This window comes from Thalia democratica, chromosome 2 (genome assembly GCF_965202585.1).
Source record: "Thalia democratica chromosome 2, ktThaDemo2.hap1.1, whole genome shotgun sequence".
Classification (NCBI taxonomy): Eukaryota; Metazoa; Chordata; class Thaliacea; order Salpida; family Salpidae; genus Thalia; species Thalia democratica.
Window position 1 is genome coordinate 94,446,501 of NC_139166.1, and position 18,651 is coordinate 94,465,151.

General features: G+C 23.9%; 1 protein-coding gene across 1 annotated transcript; it reads right to left on the bottom strand.

Annotated features, from left to right (window-relative positions):
- Positions 1 to 11,293: 11,293 nt before the first annotated feature.
- LOC145829877 (histone H3.3 type 1-like) lies at positions 11,294 to 12,201 on the bottom strand. Its single transcript, XM_082937752.1, has 2 exons — positions 12,069 to 12,201; positions 11,294 to 11,571 (listed from the first exon to the last, which is right to left on the bottom strand). The coding sequence occupies exons 1-2, from the start codon at positions 12,199 to 12,201 to the stop codon at positions 11,294 to 11,296; spliced, it is 411 nt and encodes a 136-aa protein (XP_082793878.1).
- Positions 12,202 to 18,651: the final 6,450 nt, after the last annotated feature.

The following is an 18,651-nucleotide window of genomic DNA, read 5'->3' on the forward strand; positions in this document are numbered from 1 at the left end:
ATTTTACCTGGAAATCTAAAAAAAAACCTGGAACTTCAAACAAAATCACTAAAAAAACCAGAAAACTCCTAGAAGTTTAAACTTTTAAAAACTGGAAAAACCTGGAGTTTCGAACTAAAACCACAAAAAAAGCCTGGAAAAACCTATATTTTTGACCAAAATCACTAAAAAAACTTGGAAAAAACTTGAATTTATTAACACTTATTTAAACTAAAAATACACGCAAAAATGTGTACTTTTAAAAACCTAGAATAAATTTAGAAAACCTGGAAAAAATTTGGAAAAAAAACGAGTGGTAACCCTTTTTAGGATAAATTTATTTTTGGTAGTATTACTAATGTAAATACTGCTTATTAAATTGAACTAAATGATTGATGAAGATCAAATATATAACTATACATTAATACAGTGTTTCTTATAAAATATAATTTTTCTTATTATAATAAAAAAGTGCTGAAATTTGTAGTTTTAAATGATTAATGCTTTTTTTTTATATTCACTTTTTTATGTTATTTAACTCTTATAACATAAAATAACTAAATTATAAATAAGCCTCGAAGTTGTGTTTTGTGTTTAAGTTGTTTCATATGTAATAATCAACCCACTTACATACTTAACATTGTTCAAAACTGTGTGCTGTCAAATATGTTATTTTTAATACAACAAAATTTAACAAAACAATATAATAAAATGCTGAAAATCAATAGTATGCAAGATTGTTGAAATTAATGAACTTGAAAGAATAAGTTGAGGTAGCCAAATTTAAAGACAAGACTGTTTATTATATTCATAAGGAAGCAATGGTTTAAGTACTGTTTGATAGTATACCAAAGCTTATTTTTGCTCTATCTTTAATGAAATTTGGAATTTTCTGTTTTCAAAAACTGTTGATACCATTTTTGTGTTTTATATGTTTGTGTGATGTTCTTTCGTTTTATACTTTAAACATAACAAAGTAAAATAGAAAACGGTTAAAGCACAGAACAAAAGTCTAAGTTGATAAAACTTTAAAAAAAGTGATGTTTGTTTTGATAAAAGTAGAACTTATTGGTATAAGAAAAACTCTCAGGATGACTCAAGAAGTTAAATATTTTTTCCTTATGATAACTAAGGCCAGTTTTAAGTTTTTATAAAATGGGATTTGGATACTATATTAATATATTGACATTTTAGAGTCAACTTTGTTATAAAAATTAAATCTAATTGATTTTGAACGATTTATTTTATTTTTTTATTTAAAAAAACATTAAGCTTAGGACAACTCAAAACTCACTCAAAATGGCTTTTAACTCCACATAGTTTTTTTTACTATATGAGTGGTAATCCTTCAAAACAAAAACTAAATAAATTTCTATTTTTAAAGCAAATTACATAAAAATATTTAAAAAGTAATTTCAATAGTTTATAAAGTTATCATTGTTTAATAATTCCATAATAAGGTTAAATAAAATATTACAAAATTTTAATATTTTTTTTTTAGTTTCAATTCATAACCAGATATTCTAATTTTTAAAGTAACACTATCTCACAAATCTTGATACATTTTTTTTAATTTTTAATGTCCAGTTTGTTTTTTTAAACAAGGTGTGAAATATTATTTTAAATACACATGCACCTAAGAAGTTTAAAATTATGTTTATTGGTTGACTTTGTTTAAATTACTTATTATATAGTTATTGAACTGATGCATTCATGAACATAATCTCATAGTAGTCTTATTAGTGACTACTATACATGTTATCTGAATTGAATTAGTAAGTAATCTAAAAATGTTTATATCATTGTAAGGATTTTATTTTGAGGTATTAAATACTAAAAATCAGTCTTTTAGAAATCGATAACTTGGTAAAGTAATTTTATGCAGTGCAGTACAAAAAATAAAAGCTATTATTGTTATAATAATTTACAACTAAAATTTTAATTTTTTTTTTCAATCCCTTAAAATAGAATATATATATTTAACATTGTAGATAACTGAATAAATGTAAAATTGTTATAAATCAATTGAAAGTTGCAGTCATTTTATTATTATAATTTAAATTATATGGAGTTGACAATTTATGGTTGTATCTAAACCAACACAATTTAACCAAACTGCCGGCAAAAGATAAATTAAAAGAAGTTTTCACAACATTTCTTTTGTCCAGCAAGAGTGTAACTCTTTAGGATTATTTTAATTATGTTTAGAAATAGATATACACTTAAACAAGTCTAAATGTTATCTAAAATTTTGAGGTTTTACAATATTCAAACTTCATTTGAAAAGTAGGATATTTCAGACAATTTCAAATATATTTACTATACGGTGATATTTGTAATTTTTTATGGACGGTTTTGATTATTTTGTTCAAATGAAAAAATTATGCACCAGCTTAACATTTAATTTGTAATTTAGTAATATTGATAGTGGATTATTAATTTATTTGTATAGTTTATTAACTCGAAAACATAGAAAATCCGAAAATAAATACATTAAATTAGTTTTCTATAAAATATATTTGATAATAATTAACCTTGATAATATTTATTGTCTATATTCAAAAGTTGTAAACAATTTTACAATTAATATTTCAAATTTTTATAGTTGACTTGTGTTACAATTGAAAAGTGTATTTGTATACAGTATAAAAGCTGTTCAGTTTTATAAAAAAAAAACATTTATAATTCTGCTATAAGAGTGACTCCTAATTAAATAAACTGAAATTTTAAAGTTTTCAATAGAGTTGCCAAAAACCTTGAATCATTGAAAAAACTGGACCTTGAGAATTTTTGGAAAACAAAACTAAAAAAACTTGGAATTTTGCACCAAAATCAAAAAAAAAGACCTGTATTTTTAGACAATTTTGACATGTAAAGTAGTAATATTTCGATATGACACAAAAACTCTATCATAAAAATAATGTATTTTTGTAATCATCAATTTTTTTAATTTAAAACACATTTAAAGTAGCTTTACAGTATCTTTTCATTGTTGTTATACTGTTTCACACAGTTTCTTACCTTAAACTTAACTTTAAATTAAAAATAGACCCAAAAATCTGTAATTTTCAAAACCTGGAAGAACTTATTTCTTATTTATTATTATTTTATCTCAGTTCTTTTATTCTTCTTCTGTATCTTGCAACACCCATTAAAACTTTTATATTGTTCTCATCTGATAATTAAAAATTATAAATGTTCACTTTTAATCAGTGTATTTGCTATGTATTTTGATAAAACTATTTTTTTTAGGATTTGCAATAGATCATAACAAATTTTACCTTGCAATTATTTCTTGAATTTTTTTTTCTAATTGAATCTGATAATTTTGTAATTTTGTATTTTTTGTAAATATACGCTGTTAAACTTTAATCTTTACTGTTATTTGTGAGTTTTTATACACAAGACATTACTAATAATAAAATTAAGTAAAAACTCTGTGTCTTAAAGTTATTAAAAATATTGTTTAGTTTTAACCATTGATGTTTTTAATGCAATAATTCTTAATTTACGGCTTTTTTTTTTGTTAAATCTACGCGTATAATTAGTTTTTTTATAAACTATGTATAATTATGTTGCAAATATGTGTGTATTTCATGGTAAGAATTTTCGTAAAAACTCATATCACAATTTAATTTGGTAATAGTTTTTTTTACTTAATGTTTGCCTGGGTAAGAGCAATGTTGTGTTTAAACGTATAAAATTGGAATAAAGTTAAAAAATGTGTTTTGTTATTTTACAAAATAGCAGCTTAGTAAAATTAGAGTAAAAAAGAACAATAATTGTAAATAACTTAATTGAAGTACTTAAATTAGTTGTACTAATTTTATTATATATATATGGTTTATTATTAAAATTGTTAACAGTAGTAAAGGTCAGTTACACTATGTAACTTAATTATAACAACTCAGTTAAAAAACCATGCTTTAATATTTAAATTGCCGACTTTAAATGAGGCTTACTTTTCATCTATTATTAGAGTGAATGTTGTATGTTTTCTATAGTTTTATTTACTAGTACAGAAAATAGTTGTTTGCTTTGACTTTATAATTTTTGATTGAAAAGTACATTTGCTTAGATTTTTTAAAACATTTTTTTAATTTCTGGTTTGTAATTGTAACACTAAATTATTTAGAGACTTTTTTTTAAATCAAATGCATTAGAGAGATGTAAAGCATTGAACTTAAAGTAAGCTCACGATAAAGGATGTTGTTATGTGTCTTTATATTCCGTTTAAAATTACAAAACTAGATCGTGAAAACTTAGTGAAAAGACTATAATTTAAAGTATTTTCATCTACTGTTCTTGAAAAACTGCTATAAGTAATAGTTTTAGTTACAAGTTATTTTCTAATAAGCATTATAGTTTCTTCTCTTAAAGTTTAATAAAATAAAATTAACATATTGCTCATTAAAAAAACAATAATTTTTTGGTAGTATAGTAATTAAAACTTTTTCAAAAAAATCAGTAAAAGTTGTATGTTGAAAAATGTGCAGCATTTTATTAACTGAATTAAAACTGAAAATCGTTACTTTTAATAACAAATGATTAACTAACGTTTTGAGTTCAATTAAACTTAACGTGTTAATAGGATTGAGTTATAATATTTAACCACTGACTGTATAGTCAAATAAATAAACAAAGTTTTCATTCTTTATGGTTAAATTATTTTATATTTCTCAGTTGTTAAGAAGTTATGTTGAATTAAATTTGTTTTATTCAGTTTTAAACTGTTTATAATTTTATAAGCTTATAAGTTTAAAAAAGAATTATGTTTAAAAATAAGCTTTGTAAGAATAAGTTTTAAACATTTAAGCTTGAGATTAATTAAGATTTTATGAGATAAAAATATAATTGTTATAAACTTCAATTATTTCCACTTTCGAATTGTCATGAAATAAGATGATAAGCTTAACTAGACAACTGATTACAAGTTTAAGTGATTTTTGAACGTAAAAAATAATTGAATTTTTAAAAGTGCTGGCTGTGAATATAAACCTGTATGAAAGTTATACAAATTTCACTAAAAATAAATATGCATTTTTAATTAAAAATAAAATATAAATAATTTACTATTACAAGCTTTAAAGTAGAACAAGTTTAAAAGTTCTAGTTGCATAATGTTATAAAATGCAAAATGTTTTTAAATCGTGACATTTAAATGACAACAACACAAAACAACATATAAAATAAATTAAATATTGCTTTAAATTAAATTCGGATACACTTATAAAAGTTTATTATAATTTGTACAGTACAAATTTAGTTTATATAGCAGTGTAAGTTTTATTTTTTATTAAAATAAAACTTATTTTTAAATAATTTAGATATTCATGAGATAACAAAAGTTTAGCTATTTATAAATTTTTTAAACTTTAAAAAATACAGGTGAACTGTTGTTTAGTGTTTCTTGACGTAGAATATGATAAAAAAAGATACTATAAATTAAACTATATTAAGTAATATATATAATATAAATATAAATATTATAACATGTAAACATTTAACAAACAAAAAACAAGAAAAACTGCTCATAATCAAGTATTACTAAAAGCTAAACCTCAAAACTTTTACAGATTATATTTTTAAAACAAACAATGCATATACACAGCACAGTCAAGTCCAGGACTAAAAGAGTTGACCTTGATGTGTTTGGTTAGTTACCTGTAAAAATATCAAGATTGTTGTCTTTAAATTATTGCAAACTAAAGTAAAACTAAAATATATGTACCCATTGTTTTAAATATATATGAAATCAATTTAAACAACCAATTTTTTGATTAAAACAATTAATTTTAATAAATTAACTTCTATAACATACTTATAATCTCAAAAATCAAAAAGCCGTTTAACACCGAAAAAGTTTTAAATAAAAGTTAAATAAAGTTTAATAAAACTTTTGTTCTCAGATAAAGTTCATCAAAAGATGACTCAAAAAATTCCTGAGTCTACTGTTACTACAGTTACTACTGAGGATTCTGAAACTACTTATGTACCTAAGACAACTGAAGTCCCTGACATTACTAAAGCTCTAGAGACTACTAAAGTTACTGAAGTCACTACTGAATCTACTGAATTTACCACTACAACTACTGAGGTTACTGAATTTACCACTGCAGCTACTGAGGTTCCTGAATTTACCACTGAAGCTACTGTGAATCCTGAATTTACCACTGCAGCTACTCAGGTTCCTGAAATTACAACTGCAGCTACTGAGGTTCCTGAATTTACCACTGCAGCTACTGAGATTCCTGAATTTACCACTGCAGCTACTGAGGTTCCTGAATTTACCACTACAGCTACTGAGGTTCCCGAATTTACCACTGAAGCTACTGAGGTTCCTGAAATTACCACTGCATTTACTGAGGGTCCTAAAGATACAACTAAATCTACTAAGGTTCCTGAGTTTACCACTGAGGTTTCTGAAATTTCTGAAGTTACTACTACTGATATTTTTGTGCCACCAACAACCTACGACACACCAAGTATTGATGTTGTCAATGGAAATAAAACGAAGACGGAGAACAATGTTGGAGGACCGGGCAGTGAGCAAGAAAGCGCAAATGTTCCAATGCTTGTTGGAGGTTAGTGTTTATTGTTGTTTAAAATATTTTAATGATTTTTCTAGTGTTGTGGTTATATTTTTTGTACAGCACAGGCAACAAATGTGTAACTACTAAAATGATATATATATTTATATTAATTATTTTTTTTAGTTTTGATACATAGTAATTTTGCAGTATAAGTTTATAGCAACCTCAGTTACTTTGTAATTAAAATTACTTTTAAATACAGTACTTTTACAAGCAAACTATATTATTTTAAAAATTTAGCATATGTCATAAAGTTTTAACAGATTTGATATTAACAGTATAACTCTATAGATTTTTAATAATTTTTACTAGAAACTACTATAAAATATATAATGTTTTTTTTCAGGAGTCGTAGCACTTATTGTAACACTGATGTTGTTAATTCTGGCTATCTACCTGGTTAGAAAGAAAAGAAGTAAGAACTATTATTTCAACCAAAACAAAACGTAAGCAAATCTGAACTTTTGATCTGTTTTTTCTATTTCGAGAAATGTTTCATAGACTAGAACAGGGTTGCTATTTTACCTGAAATCCCTGAAAAACCTGGAATTTGACAGTTTAGGCAAAAAAAACTTTAGAATTTTGGAAGTTTTGAAAAAAACTGGAAAAACCTTTAATTTTAACAAAAATCACTACAAAAACATGGAAAAATCTAGAACTTTAACAATTTTCACATTTTCAGTAGTAAAATTTTTATTTGTCATAAAAAATCTATCATATGAATAAAAAACTTTTCATTATCATTTTTTTTATTAAAAAACATATTTAAACTAGCTTGACAGTATCTTTTCAATGTTTTTATACTATTTAACACAGTTTCTTACCCTTAGCATAACTTTAAACAAAAAATAGACCCAAAAATGTGTACTTTTAAAAACTTAAATGAAATTTGGAAAACCTTGAAAAATTTTGAAAGAAAAATGTCGCAACCCTGTTCGAATCTAGGGTTATTCTAAAAATTAAGTTAAACCTTTTTTGCTGTGAATTATTTTTGTGCTGGATTTAATTATATAAAAAAAAACAATTTTTTTTGTATATTTAGGGATTAAATCATATTTAATAACAATTAAACAAATGATTCAGATTTGTTACTTTTATTGAAAATAATTCAGAAATTAAGATTATTTACATGTTTGTTGATGTTTTCACTTAAATAGTAATAAAGTTACTTACACATGTCCTAGACCTACTACTTATACCTTAAATAAAAGCTTGTAACTTTAGGCATACATTTAAAGACATTTCAACTGTTTGTTGTATGTCATGACGTCATATAAGCACAAAATATGCACAATTTTTCTGTAATATCGTACTTTTAAAGTAAAAAACAAATTATTTTGTTTTTTTTTCTTTTACTATCTTTGTTTTTGATTGTCAGTTAATCAGAAAGATATTATTAGTGTAATGTCATTTCAATTTCATATTGATATAGATAAAGAATACATTTTGAATATTAATTAAAGAATGGATTGTATAGATATTATGAGTATTGAGACTACCTTACCAAGAGAAATAAAATTAGGCCTATAATTATAAAAATTAAATGTAAATTAATAAAAAATAGTATTATTTGATTGTTCAAGTATAAAAGTTTTTTAATAAGGTAATAGTTTTTTAGTTGTATTAAGTTTTTTTTACTTAAGTTAAAATATGTTATTGTTTTCAAAATTACTATTATTGAAATTTTTAAAAGATTAAACATTTTAATTTTTTAAGATATAATTTGTTAGCTTGTTTAGTTGTTTAAACTCTGTAGTTTCAAAGCTTTGTATCGAATTCTTTTCAGTTTTAAACTCATAGCAGTTTATTATTGTATTATTGCATATAAATGCTATTCAGATGACTTAGCTCTTAGTAAGGTGTAAACTTTTATTTAATAAAATCTTTAAAAGCCTATACCTTGCTAATAGATATGCTATACATATAGTAAAACTACATTTTACTCGGTACTGAGTTGATAATAACTATTATTACGGTAACTTCTCGCTTATTTACGCACATTGTGTCCACAGAAAAACTGCGTAAAGATACGAGAGATCGTAAAGAAACGAGAGGTACCAAATATACTTACTAAAATGGCTGTTTTTTATTACTGCTTTTAGTTAAAAGCAGACTGGGGACTTTCCCACTTTTAGCATTTTGTTTATTTTTTGTCTAAATATGAAAACAAAAGAAAAAACTATTTATACATTAAAAAAGCTTTAAATTTGTATAAAATAATAATACAAGTAGATAAATTTTAATAGTAAGTAGATTTTATCTGTATCTTTATTTATATGTGACTTATTTGATACTTAACATTTATATTCTATTCTAGTTAGCAAATTAATTTTATAGGTAAGCATTTGTTTACAATTGTATATTGATGTTTATTCATATATAGGGCAAGAGTGCTGTATTATTTATTTGTGTTTTAGACTTTCATTATTTAACACAGTCATAGTTCTTTTAGAATTTTAATTTATTCTATTATTGTTAACAAAATATCTGATATACTGAAGTATAACTAAATGTTTATCAATTAGTCAAGGAACATAGGTTTACAAAGTCTAAAGATATAGAGAGGTGAGTTAGCATTTAAAAACACATTTTAAACTAAAAAAATTCATTAAACCTAATTTGTGCAATAGTAAAAAAAAAAATTTTTGAGTTTTTAAGAATTCTAAAATGCGTAACTAAACGAGAGTGCGTAACGTCACGAGTGCTTAAAGATGTGAGAGGTTACTGTAATTACTTTTAAATGAATAAAAAAAATATTAATCTAAAGCATATTAATAGAAAAAAAATACTACGATTATATGATATGTTGACATTAGTTATTAGTGACATTAATTGTGATTTTTTTTTATCAAAATGTTTTTATATTATATCTTGGGACCCCTTTATTTTTTAATTTCTTTTGTGATTACTCAACGTGCACTTACTTGAATATATCATTTACTGCTATTAACAAGTTTCTCGAAATTTAAGCAAAATTTGTATGTCTAGATTTTATAGTGTATTATCTTGTTTTTTTTTCTATAAAAACTCGTAAAATGATCAGTATTCTAACTACGGTTTAGAACTATTGAAAATAAGTACACAAATAAATTTAAAATAGATTGAAAACTAAATTATTTTATTTCTAGAAACATTTCCTACATTAGACATTTAGATGAAGTGCGCCTAGGAATAGAACTTTGATTAACAACAAGTCGTGAAAGTACAGAAGATCCTCTATTTGCTAGATGTGTAAATATGCCGGCATAACTCTCTTTTATTTATCTCTATATTATGTTAAATTTATCTGAATATTTACTTGAGATTTTATTAATATACGGCTTGACTATTAGTATCTTAGTAGGATATGATTATAATTTATTGTCGTTTAAATTAGAATAAAACTGTTTGATATTTTCATGTGGTGTTTCTGTTGTTATTGTAAGTGATATATTCTGATACCAATAGTTATTAATGTGCTTAAAGCAAACTACATGCTCATTATCATCACAAAAAAACGACGTAACTTTATCTTCTTAAAAGTTTTCCGGCAGAAGTTTATATTTTAATTTTGTTTTCATTATGACATCAACTAAACTTATTTAAAATATTAAAAGGAGATACAAATTTTTAATTGGTATATGTAAGTAGGTAAAAGTAGTAAAACAGTGTGGCAAACAGCGACCTGTGAGCATGATTGTATTATAAATAAGATGGGACCAACTAAAATTGAATTGTAACCCTCAAAAGGTAAACTATGGTGCGTGAAAGGTTACATATGGCCTTAATCAAAATTATTTCAACTTTTATTAGTTATATAGGGGTTTGAAAAATAATGAGGAAAATTGACTCTTGTACTATATACGATAAAATTCATTAGAGTTCATCATCTTCAAATTTTATTCAAAAACTAGATATATAGGGTTCTAAATTAAAATATATAAATTACAGCTGCCAGCCCAAAACACAATTTATTTACTGACCCTTGTTTTATGTACCATTATTATTTAGTGTATACTGATTCTACTTCTAGAAAAGTGAGTAAATTGAACATTTAAGAACCTAGAATGAAATATTAAATTAAATCTCAAGAAATTATTCATCAGTTTTGAACAACAGTCGATGATAATACGAATGTAAGGGTAGTAGGTTAAAAGTAGTTTTGGAATTTTTAAATTATTATACTATCTCTATCATTAATGTCAATTGGTTAAATATTATTTAAGCCTGAATAATTAAAAAAGTTTACTAGCTTACGTTTAACAATGTCCAATTTTCAATTAAAAGATTACAGGTAAGAGATTATTTAACTTTTTTTCTTGGGTATGATATATATAATATTGATAACCATTAGAGCCGCAACAACTAACTTATATAGATTTTCTAGGAAGATTCAAAAATATCAGACGTATAAATCAGAACACTTACAGGATAGAAAAGACTTTCTAGATAATTTAATGAGAGCTAGAAAATAGATTAAAGGAACGCAGGATAATATAGAAATAGTTTAGGATTGTAATGAAGAATTAAAAGCAAGACGTTTTTGTGTCAAGGAGGAAATTTAAGAAAGATTTAGGAATATTTACATAAAAATTGTTTTTATTACTTTTACCTTTACTAACCTAAGATTAAAGCAAAAATTAGAATTTTACAAATAAAACAACTGTAAATATTAGATATAATTTATTGAACACTAAAAGTCAACAAATATTAAACAAAAGTTGTTCTTGAGAGTTATTTTCTTAAGCACGTTCACCACGGATGCGACGGGCAAGCTGTATGTCTTTTGGCATGATAGTGACCCTCTTGGCATGGATGGCGCACAAGTTGGTATCTTCGAAGAGTCCTACCAAGTAGGCCTCAGAAGCTTCCTGGAGAGCTCCGATAGCTGCACTCTGGAAACGAAGATCTGTCTTGAAGTCCTGGGCAATCTCTCTAACTAACCTCTGGAAAGGAAGCTTGCGGATCAAGAGCTCAGTAGACTTCTGGTAACGACGGATCTCACGAAGAGCAACGGTACCTAGAAAATAAATGTTAACGAATTGACAAATTTTTTGATCTTATATAAAAATTTCTTTAAATTAATAAGCAACTATTTATAACAGGATCTTCCAAAATGGGCAATAGCGCCCTTTAAAAACGAATTTATCTATGTTGAGTGGTTAATAATAAGGTAGATAGAAATTGTATGTATAATTTACTTGAATCTAAAAAATCTTAAAGCATAATTGTTTTCTATATTTTTGCCACGAGAATATTTATAAAAAATATTTTAAGAAACTATGCCCAATAACAATTTTCAGTGTTTACTTTAAATTAGTTTTTTTATAATTTTAAAAGACTTTTAATAAAATTTTAATCAGATAATATTTAAACTTAGTAACATTAAATTACTTTGAACTTATACACAACAATGTTTGTTTAAAAATAAAACTAATAGGCTATAATAAACTTTAAAAGTTTAAAAGTATAAAAAAACGTTTAAAGTTACATACAAATAGAATATACATTAAGTACCTGGGCGGTAACGGTGTGGCTTCTTGACTCCACCTGTTGTTGGAGCGCTCTTTCGAGCAGACTTGGTGGCGACCGGCTTGCGAGGAGCTTTTCCTCCGGTTGATTTGCGGGCAGTTTGCTTGGTACGTGCCATTATTTAATTAAGTATTTATTTTGTGTCTGTGAAATTATGGCAAACATTAAAATAAAATTTAAAAGTAATGAAGGACTAGTTTTAATAATGATTCTTTAAGGAAATTTATTTAGATGACATATATCAACCTATGTTGTTGAATTTTATCTTAGTTAGACACAAGTGAGAAATTTTTCATGAACATTTGTCTTAATTAAAGATTATAAAAATAAGTGATCAAAATTATCCTCAAGTTGATATTAGACCATTTAAGTCTAATGATAAAAGTTTAAAGTTAGTCAGCTAAACCGTGTATAAAAAAATTGGATTTTCAGATACAATTATTCATTACTTAGTTTACACAGGGATGGTAATTGATTTTGACAAATTTTCTCTTGTTTTCCAAAATTTACTCCAGGTTTTTAATTGTACACATTTTTGGCTCTATTTTTAGTTTTAAGTAACCTGTGTTAAATTGTAATAAAACATTAAAAAAAAAAACTGTAAAGGTACTAAATGTTATTTTAATAAAAGAAGTTTTTGATTATGAATAAAAAAAACATATTTATGGTATATTTTTGTATTAAATCAAATTTTTCTACTTAACATATAAAATTATTAATAATTCCAGGTTTTTTAGTGACTTGTTCTAAGTTTAAAGTTTGTTTTTTAATATTTTAAAGATTTCAGGTTTTTCCAGGTTTGACAGGTTTCCAAGTGTTTTGTTATGTAAAATTGTTAAAAATTCTGGGTTATTCAAGGTTTTTTAGTGATTTGTTCTAAGTTCAAGATTTTTTTTTATAGTATTTCAAAACTTCAAGGTTTTTCCAGTTTTTATAGGTTTCCAAATTTTTTGACACTATATTAAAATAGTCAAACATATGTTAACTAGCTTACTTTTTAAAAAAACAAAAGAATTTGTCAATTTCTGATAAATACAGCACAGCAAATTGAAAACTGATTTTTCAAAACTTAATGTTTAATAAGAACTAGGAGAAAAAACAGGCACAATTATTTATTATTTCAAAGAGTTGTTTTATACTTAAAAAATTATCAAACTTTATAAAAAGTTCTGCAAGTTTAAAATAACTTTAAAACATTTTTATTATAAATAACAAATGTTCCTTCTCCTGAACAAGCATTTAAAAAATTCTATTGCAAATTTTTTATGAAGAAAATCTAAAAAGTTTAAGTTTTTAAACAACTTAAAACTCACTTTTTAGCCAAAACTATACAAATAAGCCTAAGTAATTTAATATCATCATGTTTATTTTCAAATGTTAAAGTTTTTAAAAGGAGTTTATTGGAAAACAAGCCTGAGTTTTTCAAATGTGCTGAAACTAGACTGAATTCGCCTGAGTTAGTCCAAGATAACTTAATTTGAACAATTTAATGTTTTTAGCCACAGCCTAAGCTAACTGATGCTATTTAGTTTTCATATTCTGCTTCTGGTACATATTAAGTTATTAATGAGATAAAATTAATTTTTAAAGAAGTTTTTGAGTAAACTGATATAATTTCTGTGCAAAAACGACTTAAGTAGGACTAAATGATTAAATTTTGTTCAATTAAATAACAACAAACAAATAATGAACATTAAACAGTATATAAATAATTTAAATTATATTTATATGTAAAGTAAAAGTTTGTCTTTTATATCATAAAACCTTAGAAAAAACAAAAAAAAGTATACCAAATAAATGTTATAAAAAATTGTCTTAACTTTTCAACTACTAAGTTCCTGAAATTTAAGTAATAGAAATAAATATGCAAATAAACTAGATTATACAAAACAGCAAAAAAACAAGAAAAAACTGAACAAGCATCAAATGTGTAATTATGATTGCTACATATTTAAAATTGTCAAATTGTTTAAAACTTACAGCTGCTTCTATCACTGAGTTGATTAAATACTAAATGGAATAAATGTTAGAATAAACCAAAGATTTACGTTTTTGGATTATAAGACAATTTTGTTTTTTTTTAAAGTATCAGGGCTATTATATGAAAATTGTCAATTAATGTTGTTAACTTTACAACACTTAAATGTATATTTTTGCGATAAATAAACATTTATTTACTATTCAGAATACTTTTTTTTGCGTTTTAGCAAGCTTTTTTATTTAACTAATGGTTAATTTTATTACATAAAAAACAAAATACTGTAAAAGTATTAGTAAGAGTTTAAAAAACTTACATTTAAAGAGTTTTGAAATAAAAAAGAGAAGTTAATATGATAAAAAAAGTGTAAAATGAAAGAGTTTCTTTTTCATGCTTGATTAGTATTTAATATAAGCTTAAAAATTGAAAGACAATTTTTTACAAGTCTTCTTATAAAAGTAAATTATGCAAAATTTAACTTAATTAAAGCAAGCTGAAAAAAATCAACATAAACTTATAAGCTCATTTTATTACTCCTGTAACTTGATATTATAAAACTGCAGAAAACATTTCATCAGAAAATTTAAGAAGCCTACAAAGTTTTACACTTAAAATGTCTTTTAAGTTTGTTGCTTAATTACTTTAAGTTAACTTCCAATATTTAGCACTGTTTAAAAAAATATTTTGTTCGTTTTAGGAAAATAATTAAATTTTATTATAAGTGTTACATTCAGACAGTAGTATAAAAATTATTCTATGATTCTAAAATTTTGCTTTTTGAATTGCTTACAAAAAAAATTAATTTAGAAAAAAAGTACAATTGAAGATCATGTACTTGAAATATTATAGTTCAAAATAATTTTATTTATGTTTTATTTTAAGTTGTTTAAAATTTTTGTTTATGAAACATAATTTTTTTTGTCAAACTGCATTATATATTTGTTTTGATTGAATAAAAATTTAGACGAAAATCTTGTTCACCCAAGCGTTTAAGAGAAAAATTAATCTGATGAAACTTTTTATTTGCAAAATTAAGCCATATATAAATACTCATCAGTTGAAAAGGAAATCATTCTGGACCACTTAGCTGCTGCTAACATGTGGTTCAACTAGGTTATTGCATTATTTTTTGTTTATATTAAAGTTATTTTTAAACAGTTTTATTTTCTAAACAGTGTTTTATGATTTAAAGTTCAAGTAGCTTATTCTTATTCAATCATTTTAATTTATACAAGTATATTCCTGTTAGATTTAATTCTTGTGTAAAATTTTTGACCATATTTAAAGTGTTTTTAAATGTTTGATGTTCTTTTATAAATTTATTGGTGTTTGAATTTGTTCATTAGTATAGAATATTTCCAATAATTGTCATGTCGAGTTAATTTAGTCTTTACAGGTAGTTCAGTTTTATCTCATAACAGTATCATTTAAGTTAATTTTAATATTTATTTGTTATGGTTTATATCTTGGTTTGTAAATACACTATAACCCACCATACTATTTATTATTTTATTAAACTACATTCCTTCTAGGTAATAATCTGAAAAATAATAGTTTTAGCTTAACCAAATATTTTGGCTTTTAATTTTAACAGTTTATTAGTAATATTAGCACTAGTTTTTTATTATCATAGTACAAAGTTATCATACTTTTAATTTTACATTGATTTAATACTTTACATAATACTAAAAATTCAAAGTTATAAAATGCTAAAAAAATAATTTTAAAATAAGTTCTTGGATTTTACTACTTTAATCAAATAAATCAGTGAGACAACTACAATTTTTTATATAATCTTTTTTAGGTTAAATCATATTTGAGTTAAACACTTAACATTTTTGAAAACTGTACATTATGTTTAAAATTTTTTTTTTTTTTTTTATTACATTTTAATAATAAAATCTATTGTTGAATATTTTTATTGTCAGTTGTGTAATAAATCTGCTTGCATTTCATACTTAAATGTTGAACTTTTAGTTTTAGTAATTAAAATAACCTTGGATCATATAATAACTATTTTTAGTTACATTTTTTATAACTACATTTGTTAAAAAGACCTATTGAGAATTATATGTATGTTATGAATTAATAAGTTCCTACAAGTTATTTAGTAAAGTTTTATGTTTAAAGTGTAAGAATACTATTTGAACAATATCTAGTTTCTTCTGTTTAATTTTATTATTTTGTTGTTCCCTTCATAGTATTTTTCACTTGAGTCTAAGTTGCTTTTAAGGTTTACTTTTTCCAAATCATTTTTTAAAAGAAGTTTATATTTTAAAATACAGTTTTTGTTATAAAGTTTTGTGACCCTTTTTATAATAGATACATTGTTTGAACTGTCTTGTCTGGTTTATATAAAGGGGTCTAAATTAGCATCGAGCAATTATAAAATGGTGAACAAAATGGTAGAATTTAATTATGATGAGTAATACTAATGTATTAAATATATCAACATCAATACCTTACAGATGATTATTTTTTTTTTTTGAAAATAATTTCAATTTTGTCTCAAAAGAAAAGTAGTTAATATTTTTATACAGTATTTAATGTTTACACTTTTATTACCAATAAACTGTCTAATGAAAAGTTAGTCCACCTTAATTTTAAGGTTATGTATTTTGTTACTGTAATTTGTTATTATAACTAGTACTGTTAGTTCTAAAAACTAAATGTTTTACTTCAAAATGTAGACAATTAAAATAATAGTTCTAGCTGTTTTTTTAGTATGTGTTTTAGTACAAGTTGCTACAAAAACTTTCTGTTTCGTAAAATTTAGTATCAATGAAAACGAAAAAATTATTATTTAATTTCGTATTGACTTTTTGTTTTGTATATATGCAATGATAAGAAATAGTAAAAACATTAATTAAACGTTTATTAACTAAAATAATATTGTAACAATAGATTATAACTATAAGTTAACAGCTAATAAATTACAAAAAACATTTACAATGGAAAACCAACGCTTAAATGTCAGTCCTATAGAGTTTATGGTTAGTATTTTGAAAGTAAATTTAATAAAAAAAAAGCTTTTAAATTAACAAAAAACATGAAAAAATAATTGACAAATTTACTTATTTATTTGTCTCTAATGAGTGTTAAAATTTTTTTGATGTAACTCTTGTTTATTTCATATAGCTGTCAAATATGAAACATATGTATCTTTTATGTAATATGTATTTTTTATAAGTTAAATAAATTAAAATAATAGTTTGAAAAACAGGTGAAATAATAGGCATCAGAAAAAATATTTATTTAGTATTTACAGATTTGCTTTTTATTAAATTTTTTTTTTTTATTAATAATTTATTTATGTTGAAAAAAATAATTTAAAAACAGATTGAGTACTTGACAAACTTGAACGTTCATATTCAAGTTAAATACCAGGAAATAGAGAACAAAATCCAAAATGCAAAAGATCTTGGCCAACTAGAAACGATTGAAATAAACTACCATTCAAGTACAAACTCCTACCGACGTAGAATTTTAGAAGTGAAACAAAAATTTCAAAACCTAAACTCTGAAATACTTCAAAATAAACTTGCTACACTTGATAGGGAAATAGGTCGGTACATTTACACGACACTTCAAAAAATTGATAACAAGAGACGAGAACTGTTGCGCAAAGGACTCACTACGGAAAGAATTCAGAAGTTTCACCACTACGTAGCTGATGAATCAACTGTAGGCGGTCAATGCACAGTTTGCATTCAAGATGTTGAAGTTGGTAGAAAAATGATGCGTCTCGACTGCAATCATGAATTTTGTAAAGAATGCATTGAAGGATGGTTCGCTGAACACAAAACTTGTCCTAACTGTAGAAAATCATTTTAAATGAACTAGTATTTATAGAATTACAGTAAGATATTAATAAAGTTTTACGAATAATTTTTGTTGCTTCAATAAATTCCAGATTTTTTATGAAATTTTGTTTAATTCTTTATTTATAACTTATTTCACTAAGTATTTTATTATGTCATCAAAGTATTGGAAAAAATTATAAATTTTATAAAGTTTTATTCTTTTTAATTATTTTTTCAACAATACTTTGCAGATTCTAAATGCATTAGCTTTTGAAGAGTTATGTTTTATTATATATATAAATATTTGTTTTTTACTTTTATTTGAAACAAATAATTCTAAGCTGGTTAATGTAACTTATCTAAATTGATCTAAGAATTTTAAGTTAATAAATATTGTCTTAAATTGATGTAATTCATTAAAATTGAACATAACAGGACATTTAATCGTCAGAATGATTTAAATGCATATTAGTTAAACATAAAAGACCCAAAGTGATTAAAGTTAAACCTTAGTTGTTTTTTATAAGAGTTAATTAAGTTTATTAGACTTAATCATAATAGAATGAATTAAATATACTTAAAGTAAAACTACAAGTTTGATTTACCTAATTCTGTAACCGCTAAATACAAACTAATTTTATTCTTGTGGTATGAATATTTAAAGTTAAATTTAAATTCAAATATTTTTTTATTAGCAAAACTTTAAAAAAAGACTGCTATAAAGTTTATTACAAGTCATGTTAGATTTAGATTCAAAAATATTCGATATTAATATTCATGTTTTAAA